Consider the following 12903-nt stretch of genomic DNA (forward strand, 5'->3'; position numbering starts at 1 on the left):
TTGTTATTGGTCCGACTCAAAGAGTGTTCTTAAATGGCTTCGTATGGATCCACGAAAGTTTCAGCAATTCGTCATGCACCGCTTTGGCGAAATACTGGAATTAACAAACATTAGCCAATGGAACTGGGTTCCAACCAACCTCAACCCTGCAGATCTTTCTTCTAAAACAAACAACGCCAATAAATATAAAACTTGGCTACACGGTCCAGACTATTTGCTGCAGCCACAACACGAGTGGCCAAAATGCGATGATTTGTGGCCACCAAAGAATACTAAAGTCAGGCATAACATACTCTTCATCAACAATTCGCGAGGGCGAGCAGAAAACCGAAACGGCGCGGGACCCCGAGAGAAATTTACAGCGACAATGGCACAAACTTCAAAGCTGCCGAAAAGATTATCTGTGACAAAGCGCAGACGACTAACTTCAACGACCAGGTGCGTCGAGTGATCATCAGAACTGCCAATGGGAATCTTCAACGGCCCGTGGCTAAAGTAGCTGTATTAGACGTCGGCTGTTTTGGAGTAAGGGCGATTAATTTATAGCGGCTCAACTACCGGCTCGCATAATAACGACTCGCAAACGGCACACACACCATACACACACCCACATAGCTTACCATTAGCATAAGAAATACACGTGGAAGAAATAAATGAAGTATCACGTGAGAAGTGAAGTGTTTTCTTGTGGGCCCGCTAAAACATCGAACCTTAGCGCCAAACTCAACACTTGTGTTTAGATGTTCAGAGTTTAATATGTATGTAGGAATGGAAATGAAATCAAAAGTTATCAATGATATCGATAACAAACAATCGAGATATAAATGAGAGAGTTATTTGGCGTCAAGTCGTGACGAACGTGTTCCTCGTAGCTGCTCGAAAAATGAATACACCAATGTAATTGTTAAGTGACAAATTATGCTCAATAAAATGGTATTGAAGATCGAAAGTGAGATTATATTTGATTACCACATGTATAGAATACTTTCTATACATATTGTAACGTACAAAACCTTAACGTAGCCGATGGGCAGCAAAAATTATTGTATCTAATTAGAATGTGCCCCATGGTTGGGCGGCAAAAGTTTCTGTAACTAAATATCTATAACCACGACACCACAAAGGCTTACCAACCATTGCAATCGGCAACTATACGTTATTGTGTGAGGCCTATCTTGGTGTTAACACGATTCATCTGCGGGACTTTTAATGCGGCTAGCAAGACAATCGGCTGGGGTGGTTCTTTGATGAATGTGTTTCACCCACTCACTCGTCAGCAACTTTAAATAAACTCTGCTGAAACTCGAAATAGAATAGAGAGAAAAGAATAGAAGAAAATAGTCCTAGTGTTGGCTGTATAGGTGTATTTACAGCCGCGCTCTCTACCCACAGCGCTAGGGGAAAATCCCAGAACAAACATCCTTATTCACATTAGATTGCCCAAAAAGAAAGTTCAGAAAATTACCTCATTATAAAAATCATTTTTATTCACTTAAATTAATGTATTCTCACAATCATTCATTTCTTAGAATCTAATGTTTCATTCTGTAGTATTCTGAGAACAAAGTTAACTCACATTAAAAAAAACCAAAACCATTCCATAATATATATATAAGAAAATTTACAATTTCATAAATGATCAACAAATTAATTTGTAATTACTAAAAAAAATATATAGCTCGAAACTTTATCGCATATCGATTTTATATTCAAAGATAATTAAATCAATATCAAAAAAAAATATTCTAAATACTCGGCATAATTTCATGAACATTAACTTCTTTTTTTTTTTTTTTAAACTTCGACCCACTGTGCAAAAGCAAAACGCAACGCTTACATATGCAGCGTATAAAAATTAACCGTTCAATTTTTTTCAACTCTTCACATACAAAATGTTTTAATAAAACAATTATGCATATTTATTCACTCTTGCCTTTTTTTCTTTTGATACTTTTCACTTTTCAGTTCATTCTCTTTTTTTCTTTTCTTTACGCATGATTTTATTTGAAACACATTAGAAGTATATAAAAATATATAGAGGGGCAAACGGAGTGGAGATAAGCAACGACAATTGTTTTCGCTTTTGTCTTTGCATTGAATACTCTTGCTTAACGTCTCCGACTTCGCTTTATATTTTGGTAACAAAAAAATGTAGTAGAAAAAACTCACCCTTGTAGCGTCCGACGAAGGCCTTCGAGGAATTGCTGTAGAGGCTATAGATTTAATTTAATTTTTTTATTAATTATGTTCACATTTTTTTGTTTCGTTACCAAGTAACGCAATTGCTCATGCTTGTTTTTTTTTTTTATATTTTCACTTTCTTCTTTCTCTGTTATAGATTTTTTTTGACCTTTCAATTTGCATTAGATTTCATTTTTCCATTTTTTTGTTTTTGCTCATTATACCTTGCAAAAAGGTATATTAATTTTGGTCAAAAGTGTGCAACGCATAGAAGGAAGCATTTCGAGCATATAAAGTATATATATTCTTGATCAGCACGACGAGACGAGTTCAAATAGCCATGTCCGTCCGTCCGTCCGTCCGTCCGTCCGTCCGTCCGTCCGTCCGTCCGTCCGTCTGGATCAACGCATCTCCTCCTCGACCGTTGAGCTACAGAGCTGAAATTTTGCATGTAGGCTTGTATATACTGCAGGCGTTGTATATCTCGGATTCAGCCGGATCGGATCACTATATCATATAGCTCCATACAATGGCAAAGTCACGAACAGTGACTTTTCTTAATACTTCGTTATTTTCTGAGCTATTGTCGTGAAATTTAATATTGGTAGTTAATTACACATATAAATGACTATGCCAAATTTGATCAAGATCGGGTTACTATATCATGTAGCTCCATAGGAACGATCTTTCGAAACAGTGACTTTTGTCATAACTTCGTTACTTTTGACGCGATTGCTTTCAATTAAACATTTGTTAGTTTAATATATCTATTATGACTGTGCAAATTTGATAAGGATCAGTATATATATCATATAGCTCCATAGGAACGATCGTGGAAACAGTGACTTTGATCATATTTCGTTATTTCTATGTAGCCGTTCTTTCGGAAACATTAGCTTTTTAGCTTAACGTTATTCACTTTGATGGCTATAGGTAAGAAGAGTTACAAAAATTGCAAGGTATACAACTTTGACGCGGTCGAAGTTGCCCGCCTCTGGTTTTTTTTTTCATTTTTCGTGTATGTTACCTCGCGACTTGAAAAAAAAATTTTGGTTTTGCACAGTGTGGCTCGAAATGTTGCTTTGCGTTTTCTTCTTTGTATACTTTTTTTCTCACTTGCTTCACTCCTTTTGCTTTTTTTTTTTCTTATTACCAATTATTACTTGTACACTAACTTATTCTAGCTTTCGATTATAGTATATTACCTAGATTTAAACAAAAAGAAGTTAAAAATTTTCGTTTTCATTCGTTTTCACTATGGCTTTCTGGCTTAAACCCTTTTTTTACTTGATTTTCACTCTTTAACTCGGATACAATTTATTCTTTGGGCTGGGTGTTTTCGCTGTTTTCACTTCTCACCGCTTGCCCTAGCACTCGCCGGTGTCGTATCGAAATTTGACTGATCAGATGGTCGCCAATGTAATTGCTTCGTCCCCTTTGGTGAATAACTTCTTCGCTGCTTGCACTATCCAACATAAATGTCTTGGAATTCTGGCTTTGGAAATCATCGACACCAAAATTTGGGCTTTACGTTTGTCTAACAAAAAAATTATATACATATACATGATAAAATATGAATGTCGTTAATGCGTTTTTTTTTTCTTTTCTTTAGAGCTGTAATCAAAGCTGCTTAATCAAAGCAATACATTTTAATTTCCTTTTTTTTCCATCATGAACGAACATACCGAGACTTTGAAAATCTGCGTGCAAAATTTTATTTGCAAAAATTACCAAATTTTAATGATTCAAAGAAAAATTAGCACTTACTCAAGAAGTATATCTTGAAATAGAGAACACCAACATCAATGGTTTCTTTTTTATTTCCGATTCAAGCCCATGAAGGATAGCTTGTATTTATTCGGATTTAAAATTTACTTGGGTTATTTTAACCACAAAAAAAATGAAATATTAATTTTTTTTCACTTCCTGCAAAGGACTGTTCCGCTCGGTTGACAATTTGAAAAGAATTTATCAAGATAGTTCGCCTATGCTCTATGCCTAGCTTTGATCTTCGTTTAGACCCGAAGTCAATTGTCAAAGTGACATTATCCGCTATTGGCATAATGGGAAAAAGAAATGTAGCACTGTGGTGAACTTTCTTTCTGCAATCAAGCAGTGCATTCGCGGGTCTTTTAAATGCTGCCTTCCTTTCTTTTTTTTTTACTTTTTTTTTTTTTCTTTTGAGCTGCAAGTTATACTCAAGGCACCTCCACAATATATCTATGGATATTCTTTAATAATGTATATTTATACCCTTGCAGAGGGTATTATAAAATTGGTCAGATGTTTGTAACGCACAGAAGGAGCTTGATCAGCATGAGAAGCTGAGTTGATATAGCCATGTCCGTCTGTCCGTCCGTCTGTGCGTATGCGTTTTACTCAGCCGTCTTAAGAGCTATCGGTCTGAAATTTTGTTTCGGGGTTTTTTATTACCCGGGAAAAATAAAGTATGAAATTCATAAGGATCGGACCACTATATCATATAGCTCTAGAAGAACTAGAAGAAACATTTTCATAAAAATCGGAGTATGCTATGAAATTTACATATGTGATAATATTGGATATAAAACCCCAGATCCCAAAATTTGAATGTGATCGGATAAATATAACACACACAGACGCAACGCTACATGAACTGTATGTGTATGCGTGCGTTGCTTTGCTTTTGGAATAAGGGAAGAAGAAGAACAAATTGTAAAATAGAGAGTAAAATTGTTTTGTTTGTATATTGATAAATTGAGTTGCAGAAAACAAATTTTGAACATGTAAAATTATTATTACCAAGGACTGCAAGGGTATATAAACTTCGGCATAGCCGATGTTAGCTTCTTTGATATTTTTAAAGTCATTTCAATATGTAGCCCATAATTTAATATAAGTACTTGAAAATTTCCTTTTTAAAGAAGAGCCAGAAGAGACACTAACACTCTGCCTCTTTCTCATGTCTGTTAAAATTATAATGCATTTGAAGAAGTCTGCACTGCATCAGAAATTATAAACTAATAATATAATTCATTGCATGAGAAAACCAATTTTAATAATAATATTTAGTGATTGATTCAATACATCTGCCTAAATCATATAAACAGAATTGGAAAATTATAAATATATATTTAAGTTTAATGATTAAAAAAACACTTATTAAAAAAGTATTTTGCACTTACCTGCATCCGCTGATTCACTTGTTTTAATCCTGGAAAACTATTTCATACTCCACATCTGTCTTCTCCTCAAGCTATGTCGAATCTTCACACTTTATTTCGTGAATAAACTTTGATTTCTGCTGCCATTATGGCTCTTCCTTCCACGGTGGTTCTTGCTTCTAAACTCTGTCTCCTTCTCGTGGGAGAAGGATGTTCTCGATGCAATTCAGATTCTTCTCTTTGTTCCCAATCGAATTCTCCCTTCAACCCGGTGCTAAGATCTAGATCGAAAGTTATTAATGATATCGATAACAAACAATCGAGATATAATTGAGAGTTTTTTTTCCTGCTTAAACTCTATCTGCTCCTCCCATACAGTTGTTGAGTTCTAGCTTCTCGTTCTGATCCGGCTGCAGCGGAGCTCTTCGGGTGCTCACGCATTGTCTCAATCGGTCATTTTCTGTTTACTCATTTTCTCTCTTCTGTGAATACACTTGTTGCTGGCTTGCATGTCTAGTGCGGCGGCCGATGTTTGCACGTCGTGCTCTCGGAATTTTGGACTATGGACAGACTGGTGAATTTAACCTCAAATGCACGATCCACATAATTTACACAGTTCAACTTACCACCTTAAGAACAAATGCCTACTGTTGAAGTTGAATACAAATTTGCACAATACACGTGATTGTATTAATGGTTTCAAATTGAATTTTTAGGAAACCAATAACTTAAACCTCAATTTCACAGTGAACACAATACCGGTTTTAAGTAAGCGTTTGAAAAAACGTGCGCACGATGAAATTAACTGAGCAGAGTACAATGAGTAGCTGAAGTTATAGCGTCAGGAAGGAAAGCCCGACTTATTTTTATATTTTTCTTTGCCTCACGGAGCTTGAGACCTTTCCAACCGTGGAAATCGGTTCGTGCGTTCTGGATTTATAGCGTCAGGGATGTAAACCCGACTTTTTTTATATATGTATGTATGTATAAGATACTCAGAGGTATTCAAGGTCTACAAAGAAGGATTTCTAATATTAGACCACAGGTCTTCTCGTGCAATTATTTGAAAATATGTTTATCAATGGTTAAAAAATTATGTTCTGTATCCAGGATGACTAAAACAAATAATTTTTATTAACAATTTAAGGAGGATTCCCAGAGCCCGTTAATCTCCCCTGAATTTGAGTTATGTTATTTGAGAATATGTTATAGTATAGAACATCGGCTTAGGTTTTTTATATATTTAAAAAAAGAACATACAGCTTTGATTCAGTTTTAACACTACTGATATTCTTTGATATTTTTAGCGTTTAACGACACCATGGGACTTAATGAAAAGTAGAATTTGCGCAAATGACACTTGAAGATAATTCTGGACTCTTTTTAGTACGACAAAACAAGCATCAAAGTATCTCAGAATATGCCATTGAATTAATGAATTAAAGCTTCTAGTTGCCGTTGGTACCAGGCAAGAGACCTGTTTTCACACTATTCAAACTCTCTTTTCAATTGACAAAGGAGACATGACTAGGATAACGCCCTGCTCATTAAAAAAGCAAGATGTGTGCATTTTGTCAGGCATAAAAATAAAATAATAAAATGGCAAAAATGTGCAAAATCAGCGCAAATAAAAAACAAAAAATACAAGTAGAACGATATGAGCAGAGAAGGGGAAAGCTAAAGAAAAATGAAAAAGAAAGGAAATAGTACGGGTCCTTTGCGAGTACTGTAGGCGGGCCCTGTAGGAAATGTCAAATCAAATTTGTTGACTTTCATTGTTAATTGGAAGGGAGTGGGTTGTGGGATGTGGGGATAAGAGTGCGAAGGGCGATTGCAACTTGGCGCTCATTCAAATGTGAAAAGCCAATGACAGAGGTTAGGGCAAATGGTGGGGATAAGCGAAATCCTCCTCTTTTGACATGGCAGGCAAGCAAAAGCTTCTTTTTTTCTGTCCTGCACTCGTATTTGTGCTCGATTAAAGCAACGCTTCAGTCTTGAGACAATCAGCAGAGGAAAACCCTGCACCTGCTTTCTGCTCCTTTTCAGAGCTTTTTACAATGCATACGCTTACTTTCAGTGCATCGAGCGCTCCACCAGAGTTCTCCCCTCTTTGGTTTAGGTTTTTTCTTTTTGTTCTGTATTTTGCCGTTGTTAGGTTTGACAATTATTTGCATTGTTCACTAAAAGTCATTTGTTCAACATTCACATGAATCGGTAACTACAACTTAAGTGTCTACTCAAGACTGGGTTAGAGCCTACACTCCTTTTGTATACCCATGAGCTGGAATGTTTTTGACAGCACGGCAAATGCATTATTTTCCTACACAAGTACTTACAGGTATACTTCCCAGGGTACCAAGCATTTTAGCAAGTAAAAGTAAAATTTAATTAACGCTGAAAATTTTTATTGGTCGGAAAGAAATCTAGAAGGTTTGCGCCAGACCATTCTTGTCAAGAAAAATCTCTTTTGCTGGACTATTCCGAGATCCGTTGATTGCAAAAAAGGATAGACAAATCCCCTCTCCACCGTATATTCCATTAGTAATCCTCCGTGTCCTTTATTGTGGCTTTCAGTTTGTGGTTCCATGTGTAGGTAGTTCTCTGGTTTTCAAATGCTCAACTCAATCTAATCTGCTCTGTGTATCCTATAATAATTGCATGTTGCAATTATTGGACATTGTTTAATGTCCAGAAATATACTCACTTCTTTGTGGACCGCTCCGGACCGTGCGTGCGTGCATGCGGTTGTTTGTTTTTGTTTAAATTACTTGATTTATATGGGATAAACAAATCTGATCTCACTAAAAAAGTTAATTTAAGGATAATTCACAAATAAATAAATTTTTTTTGCTTACATTTTTGACTTGTTTTTTTTTTTTATAAAAGTATAAAAACCACTTTTTGCACTTAATCTAAAACCGAAATGTTTGAATGCCAAAGGATTTTTTTAATTTTGAATTTACTGTTTTTCTTATGCGTTCTCCTACAGAACACTTAAATCAGACTGAATGTGTAGAGTTTTCACTAAGGTATATCAATTTTTCGAATGACATAAGAAACAACTCAGTTGCTACGATGGCAGTAATTGAACAGATCTTTTGAAAAATTTAAACTTCGGTCATGAAAAGGGCGCAAAAGTTTGGCTATTTAATGTGGGATTTGGTCTGGCAACTCTGCTCAGCGGTGCGAATTGAGTGAAAGACGAAGCAGTCGAACCGAGGAGACGAGCGAAAGCAGTTGCAAAAAGACAAAAGACGAAACGACGCAAAGCAGTAAAGACAACTAATTTCTAACTAAACCTAATTAAAATAATCAAATAAATAGTTTTTAGTTAAAATAAACTATAATAATATACTACAAATCAATATATTAAATAAAACAAATTCCTACTCTTATTCTTTTGTGAAAAGGGAAATACAAACCAAAAATATCGAAAAGTTTTTGGCCATAAAAGAGCTCTAACTGATTCGCTTTAAAAATTTGGAACTTAATTCAAAATTTTTATGTTCTAAACTGAGATTTGAAGATGAAAATAGTCACATGGATCCCTCAGTTTGTTTTTAAATATCCAAAGGAACGCATGAACAACCAAATTTTACCAGAATGCCACATCCTTCGATGCTTATTTTATTTATCAAAAACCAATTTAGTATTTCATTCTTTGTGTAGCTCAATTTCTTCAAGTACTAGCTCAATTTACACTTTAAAAATCTTGAACTATTTTCTAGTGACTCTAAAAGAGGGGGAAGATGGAAAGGATAAATGTTTTTTGTTTGACCCGAAACATTGTGCTCATCGCCTTAGTTCTCTTTGACTATGGCCTGAGGTCGGTTGCCAAAAATGAACGCCTTCGTGATTTATTTTTCCTTTTTCTTTTGCATACTTTTTAAATGGGTGTTTCCGTTCCGGTTCCGTTACGTTTGACGTGTCTGCACGTAAATTTCTGTGCCATTTCTGTCACTGAGTTTCGGTTTCTTTTTTGTTGCATTTCTCCATCTTCTCATGTTGGCGGTAAATTTTGTACTACAATGCATATATAATCTTTTTCACTTATCTTTTGCAAAGTTTCCTGGGTAAACAATAAAAAAAAACACCTTCTCTTTCTTTTTTAGTGTGCGTCTGAGGTTAAAAGTAGCGTCATACATTCTGAGATTCCCACGCCCACTTCGGAAATAATGAAATGTTGCCACAAGAGTTGCAAAAGGTTGTGGCAAAATGCTGCAAATACAGCACAAAAGGTGTGTGAGCAATTTTTGCTGAATCTCAATCTTGTGACAATCTTATGACAGATTTATGGGTTAAGTATTGTGGTTGAGTTAGATCGCTGCGAAACGGTGGAAATAAAAACGAAATACATAGATAATCTGTGTGCCTTGAGTTATATGTATGTCATTGAATTTGTTTAGTTACACAAGTTTTCGGCATATTTTTCATCATATAGAAAAGGAAACGAAACAAAAAAAAACACAAAATTTACATCAAAATATATACGGCAAATTCCCTGAACATTTAGAAAGCAATGGACGAACAGTCGCGTACCTTTTTGTACGAGCAACTCTGCAAATTAAGACATTGTGTGGGCAATCCTAATTATGATGTAAGCAAAACCATAAATTATATACTTTCCAGACCTACTTTGAATAATGATAGTCGCCATGAATTGGTTGTTCTCGATAATCTTCGACTACGTTTCGAGGAGGTGCAACTCACGGGAGATTCACGCATTAAAGACCTTATGGGGTTACGTGCCAATCTGTGTATGCATCTCTATAGAGAACTGGCTGGGATTGAACCAGATGAAAATAAACGTTACGTTTACTTAACACTATGCTACGAACTCCTTGACGCTGGAGAACCTGATAATATGACCGAAGAGGAAACCATTGAATATCGTCTAAAAGTGATTGACAGCCTTAACAATCAGGTGAATAAATTACTAAAGCATCTAAATGAAGTAGACAAAGTTAAGGATGAAAGTAAAAAACATGTAGGTGTTTCCAAAAGGTCAAAACCAGGTAAATCGAAAATAAAAGTAGAGAGTTATGCTAGAAACAATCCCAAACTTCAAAAACATTGTCAGTTCCAGTGTTTGAACCACCAATCTGAATCTTTGGCTAACAATAATATACTCAATCATAGAAAAATCATAGATAACAAGAAAATAGCCCATGATGGCGAAACTAAATGGTTTGGTTGTTCCAGACTAAGTAAGGAAAACATATTGAAATCAATCGATTCAAGTCCAATTCGTACAACTATTGAAAGTCAATCTATTCCAACTACATCAAACTTACCTTCGTCTACAAGAAAAACAAGAATCATAGATAACTACAAAAATATTAACCATGATTGCGAAACTAAATTGTTTGGTTGTTCCAGACTAAGTAAGGAAAAAATATTGAAACAACCGATCCAAGTCCAATTCGTACAATTATTGAAAATCAATCTATTCCAACTACATTAAACTTGCCTTCGTCCAAAAAAATTAACCTCTGAGTATCTTGTACATACATACATATATAAAAAAAGTCGGGTTTACCTCCCTGACCCTATAAATCCAGAACGCACGAACCGATTTTCACGGTTGGAAAGGTCTCAAGCTCCGTGAGGTGAGGCAAAGAAAAATATAAAAATAAGTCGGGCTTTCCTTCCTGACGCTATAACTTCAGCTACTCATTGTACTCTGCTCAGTTTATTTAATCGTGCGCACGTTTTTTCAAACGCTTACTTAAAACCGGTATTGTGTTCACTGTGAAATTGAGGTTTAAGTTATTGGTTTCCTAAAAATTCAATTTGAAACCATTAATACAATACAATACAATGTATTGTGCAAATTTGTATTCAACTTCAACAGCAGGCATTTGTTCTTAAGGTGGTAATTTGAACTGTGTAAATTATGTGGATCGTGCATTTGAGGTTAAATTCACCACTCTGTCCATAGTCCAAAATGCCGAGAGCACGACGTGCAAACATCGGCCGCCGCACTAGACATGCAAGCCAGCAACAAGTGTATTCACAGAAGAGAGAAAATGAGTAAACAGAAAATAACCGATTGAGACAATGCGTGAGCACCCGAAGAGCTCCGCTGTAGCCGGATCAGAACGAGAAGCTAGAACTCAACAACTCAACAGCTGTATGGGAGGAGCAGATAGAGTTTAAGCAGGGAAAAAAACTCTCAATTATATCTCGATTGTTTGTTATCGATATCATTAATAACTTTCGATCTAGATCTTAGCACCGGGTTGAAGGAAGAATTCGATTGGGAACAAAGAGAAGAATCTGAATTGCATTGAGAACATGAGTGGGAGAAGGAGACAGAGTTTAGAAGCAAGAACCACCGTGGAAGGAAGAGCCAGAATGGCAGCAGAAATCAAAGTTTATTCACGAAATAAAGTGTGAAGATTCGACATAGCTTGAGGAGAAGACAGATGTGGAGTATGAAATAGTTTTCCAGGATTAAAACAACTGAATCAGCGGATGCAGGTAAGTGCAAAATACTTTTTTAATAAGTGTTTTTTTAATTATTAAACTTAAATATATATTTATAATTTTCCAATTCTGTTTATATGATTTAGGCAATTGTATTGAATCAATCACTAAATATTATTATTAAAATTGGTTTTCTCATGCAATGAATTATATTATTAGTTTATAATTTCTGAAGCAGTGCAGACTTCTTCAAATGCATTATAATTTTAACAGACATGAGAAAGAGGCAGAGTGTTAGTGTCTCTTCTGGATCTTTAAAAAGGAAATTTTCAAGTACATATATTAAATTATGGGCTACATATTGAAATGACTTTAAAAATATACATTATTAAAGAATATCCATAGATATATGTAAAGAAAGTATTCTATACATGTGGTAATCAAATATAATCTCACTTTCGATCTTCAAATTCGTAGGCCTTTTTACTTAATATTCCATACCATTTTATTGAGCATAATTTGTCACTTAACAATTACATTGGTGTATTCATTTTTCGAGCAGCTACGAGGAACACGTTCGTCACGACTTGACGCCAAATAACTCTCTCATTTATATCTCGATTGTTTGTTATCGATATCATTGATAACTTTTGATTTCATTTCCATTCCTACATACATATTAAACTCTGAACATCTAAACACAAGTGTTGAGTTTGGCCCTAAGGTTCGATGTTTTAGCGGGCCCACAAGAAAACACTTCACTTCTCACGTGATACTTCATTTATTTCTTCCAGCTATGTGGGTGTGGGTATGGTGTGTGTGCCGTATGCGAGTCGTTATTATGCGAGCCGGTAGTTGAGCCGCTATAAATTAATCGCCCTTACTCCAAAACAGCCGACGTCTAATACAGCTACGTATTGGCAGTTCTGATGATCACTCGACGCACCTGGTTGTCTTTGGCTAGGATTGTTTGCTCGACTATACCTTTTGGCCATCTATTTCGTTGCAGAGTCTCGTCCAATATTACAACGACGTCTCCAGCTACTATTGGTGGTCTCGTCGTAAACCATTTTCCTCGCCTGGCTAAATCTGGAAGGTATTCGCGTACCCATCGTCGCCAGATCGGCGAATTCTTGTACAGCTTGCCACA

The 12903-nt window shown here is 35.7% G+C and overlaps 1 protein-coding gene and 1 long non-coding RNA gene across 8 annotated transcripts; one reads left to right on the forward strand and one right to left on the reverse strand.

Moving 5' to 3' along the window:
• Positions 1-7712: 7712 nt before the first annotated feature.
• On the reverse strand, positions 7713-8334 carry LOC124460781. 2 transcript variants are annotated; one of them, XR_006954783.1, is made up of 3 exons: positions 8180-8334; positions 8029-8116; positions 7713-7969 (listed from the first exon to the last, which is right to left on the reverse strand). It is a non-coding gene; the product is annotated as an uncharacterized LOC124460781 (long non-coding RNA). The 2 variants fall into 2 exon arrangements; XR_006954782.1 differs by having other exon boundaries at positions 8029-8125; positions 8180-8332.
• A 1373-nt stretch (positions 8335-9707) lies between these two features.
• LOC111519857 lies at positions 9708-12176 on the forward strand. Of its 6 annotated transcripts, none has more exons than XR_006954787.1 (4): positions 9708-10248; positions 10316-10339; positions 10405-11807; positions 11900-12176. XR_006954787.1 is itself a non-coding variant. In XM_047012372.1 (4 exons), the coding sequence occupies exons 1-3, from the start codon at positions 9844-9846 to the stop codon at positions 10415-10417; spliced, it is 429 nt and encodes a 142-aa protein (XP_046868328.1). In that variant the 5' UTR covers positions 9710-9843; the 3' UTR covers positions 10418-11807; positions 11900-12176. The 6 variants fall into 6 exon arrangements, 2 of the variants coding, with proteins under 2 accessions (XP_046868327.1, XP_046868328.1); XM_047012372.1 differs by having other exon boundaries at positions 9710-10248; positions 10329-10339; XR_006954784.1 differs by having other exon boundaries at positions 10316-11807.
• The last annotated feature ends 727 nt before the right edge of the window (positions 12177-12903 follow it).

The sequence above is a fragment of the Drosophila willistoni genome, unplaced genomic scaffold, assembly GCF_018902025.1.
Source record: "Drosophila willistoni isolate 14030-0811.24 unplaced genomic scaffold, UCI_dwil_1.1 Seg103.1, whole genome shotgun sequence".
NCBI classification, from domain to species: domain Eukaryota; kingdom Metazoa; phylum Arthropoda; class Insecta; order Diptera; family Drosophilidae; genus Drosophila; species Drosophila willistoni.

Excerpts from the sequence above, each read along its gene's own strand:
- LOC111519857 (XM_047012371.1), top strand. The coding sequence starts at position 9,844 with ATGGACGAACAGTCGCGTACCTTTTTGTACGAGCAACTCTGCAAATTA.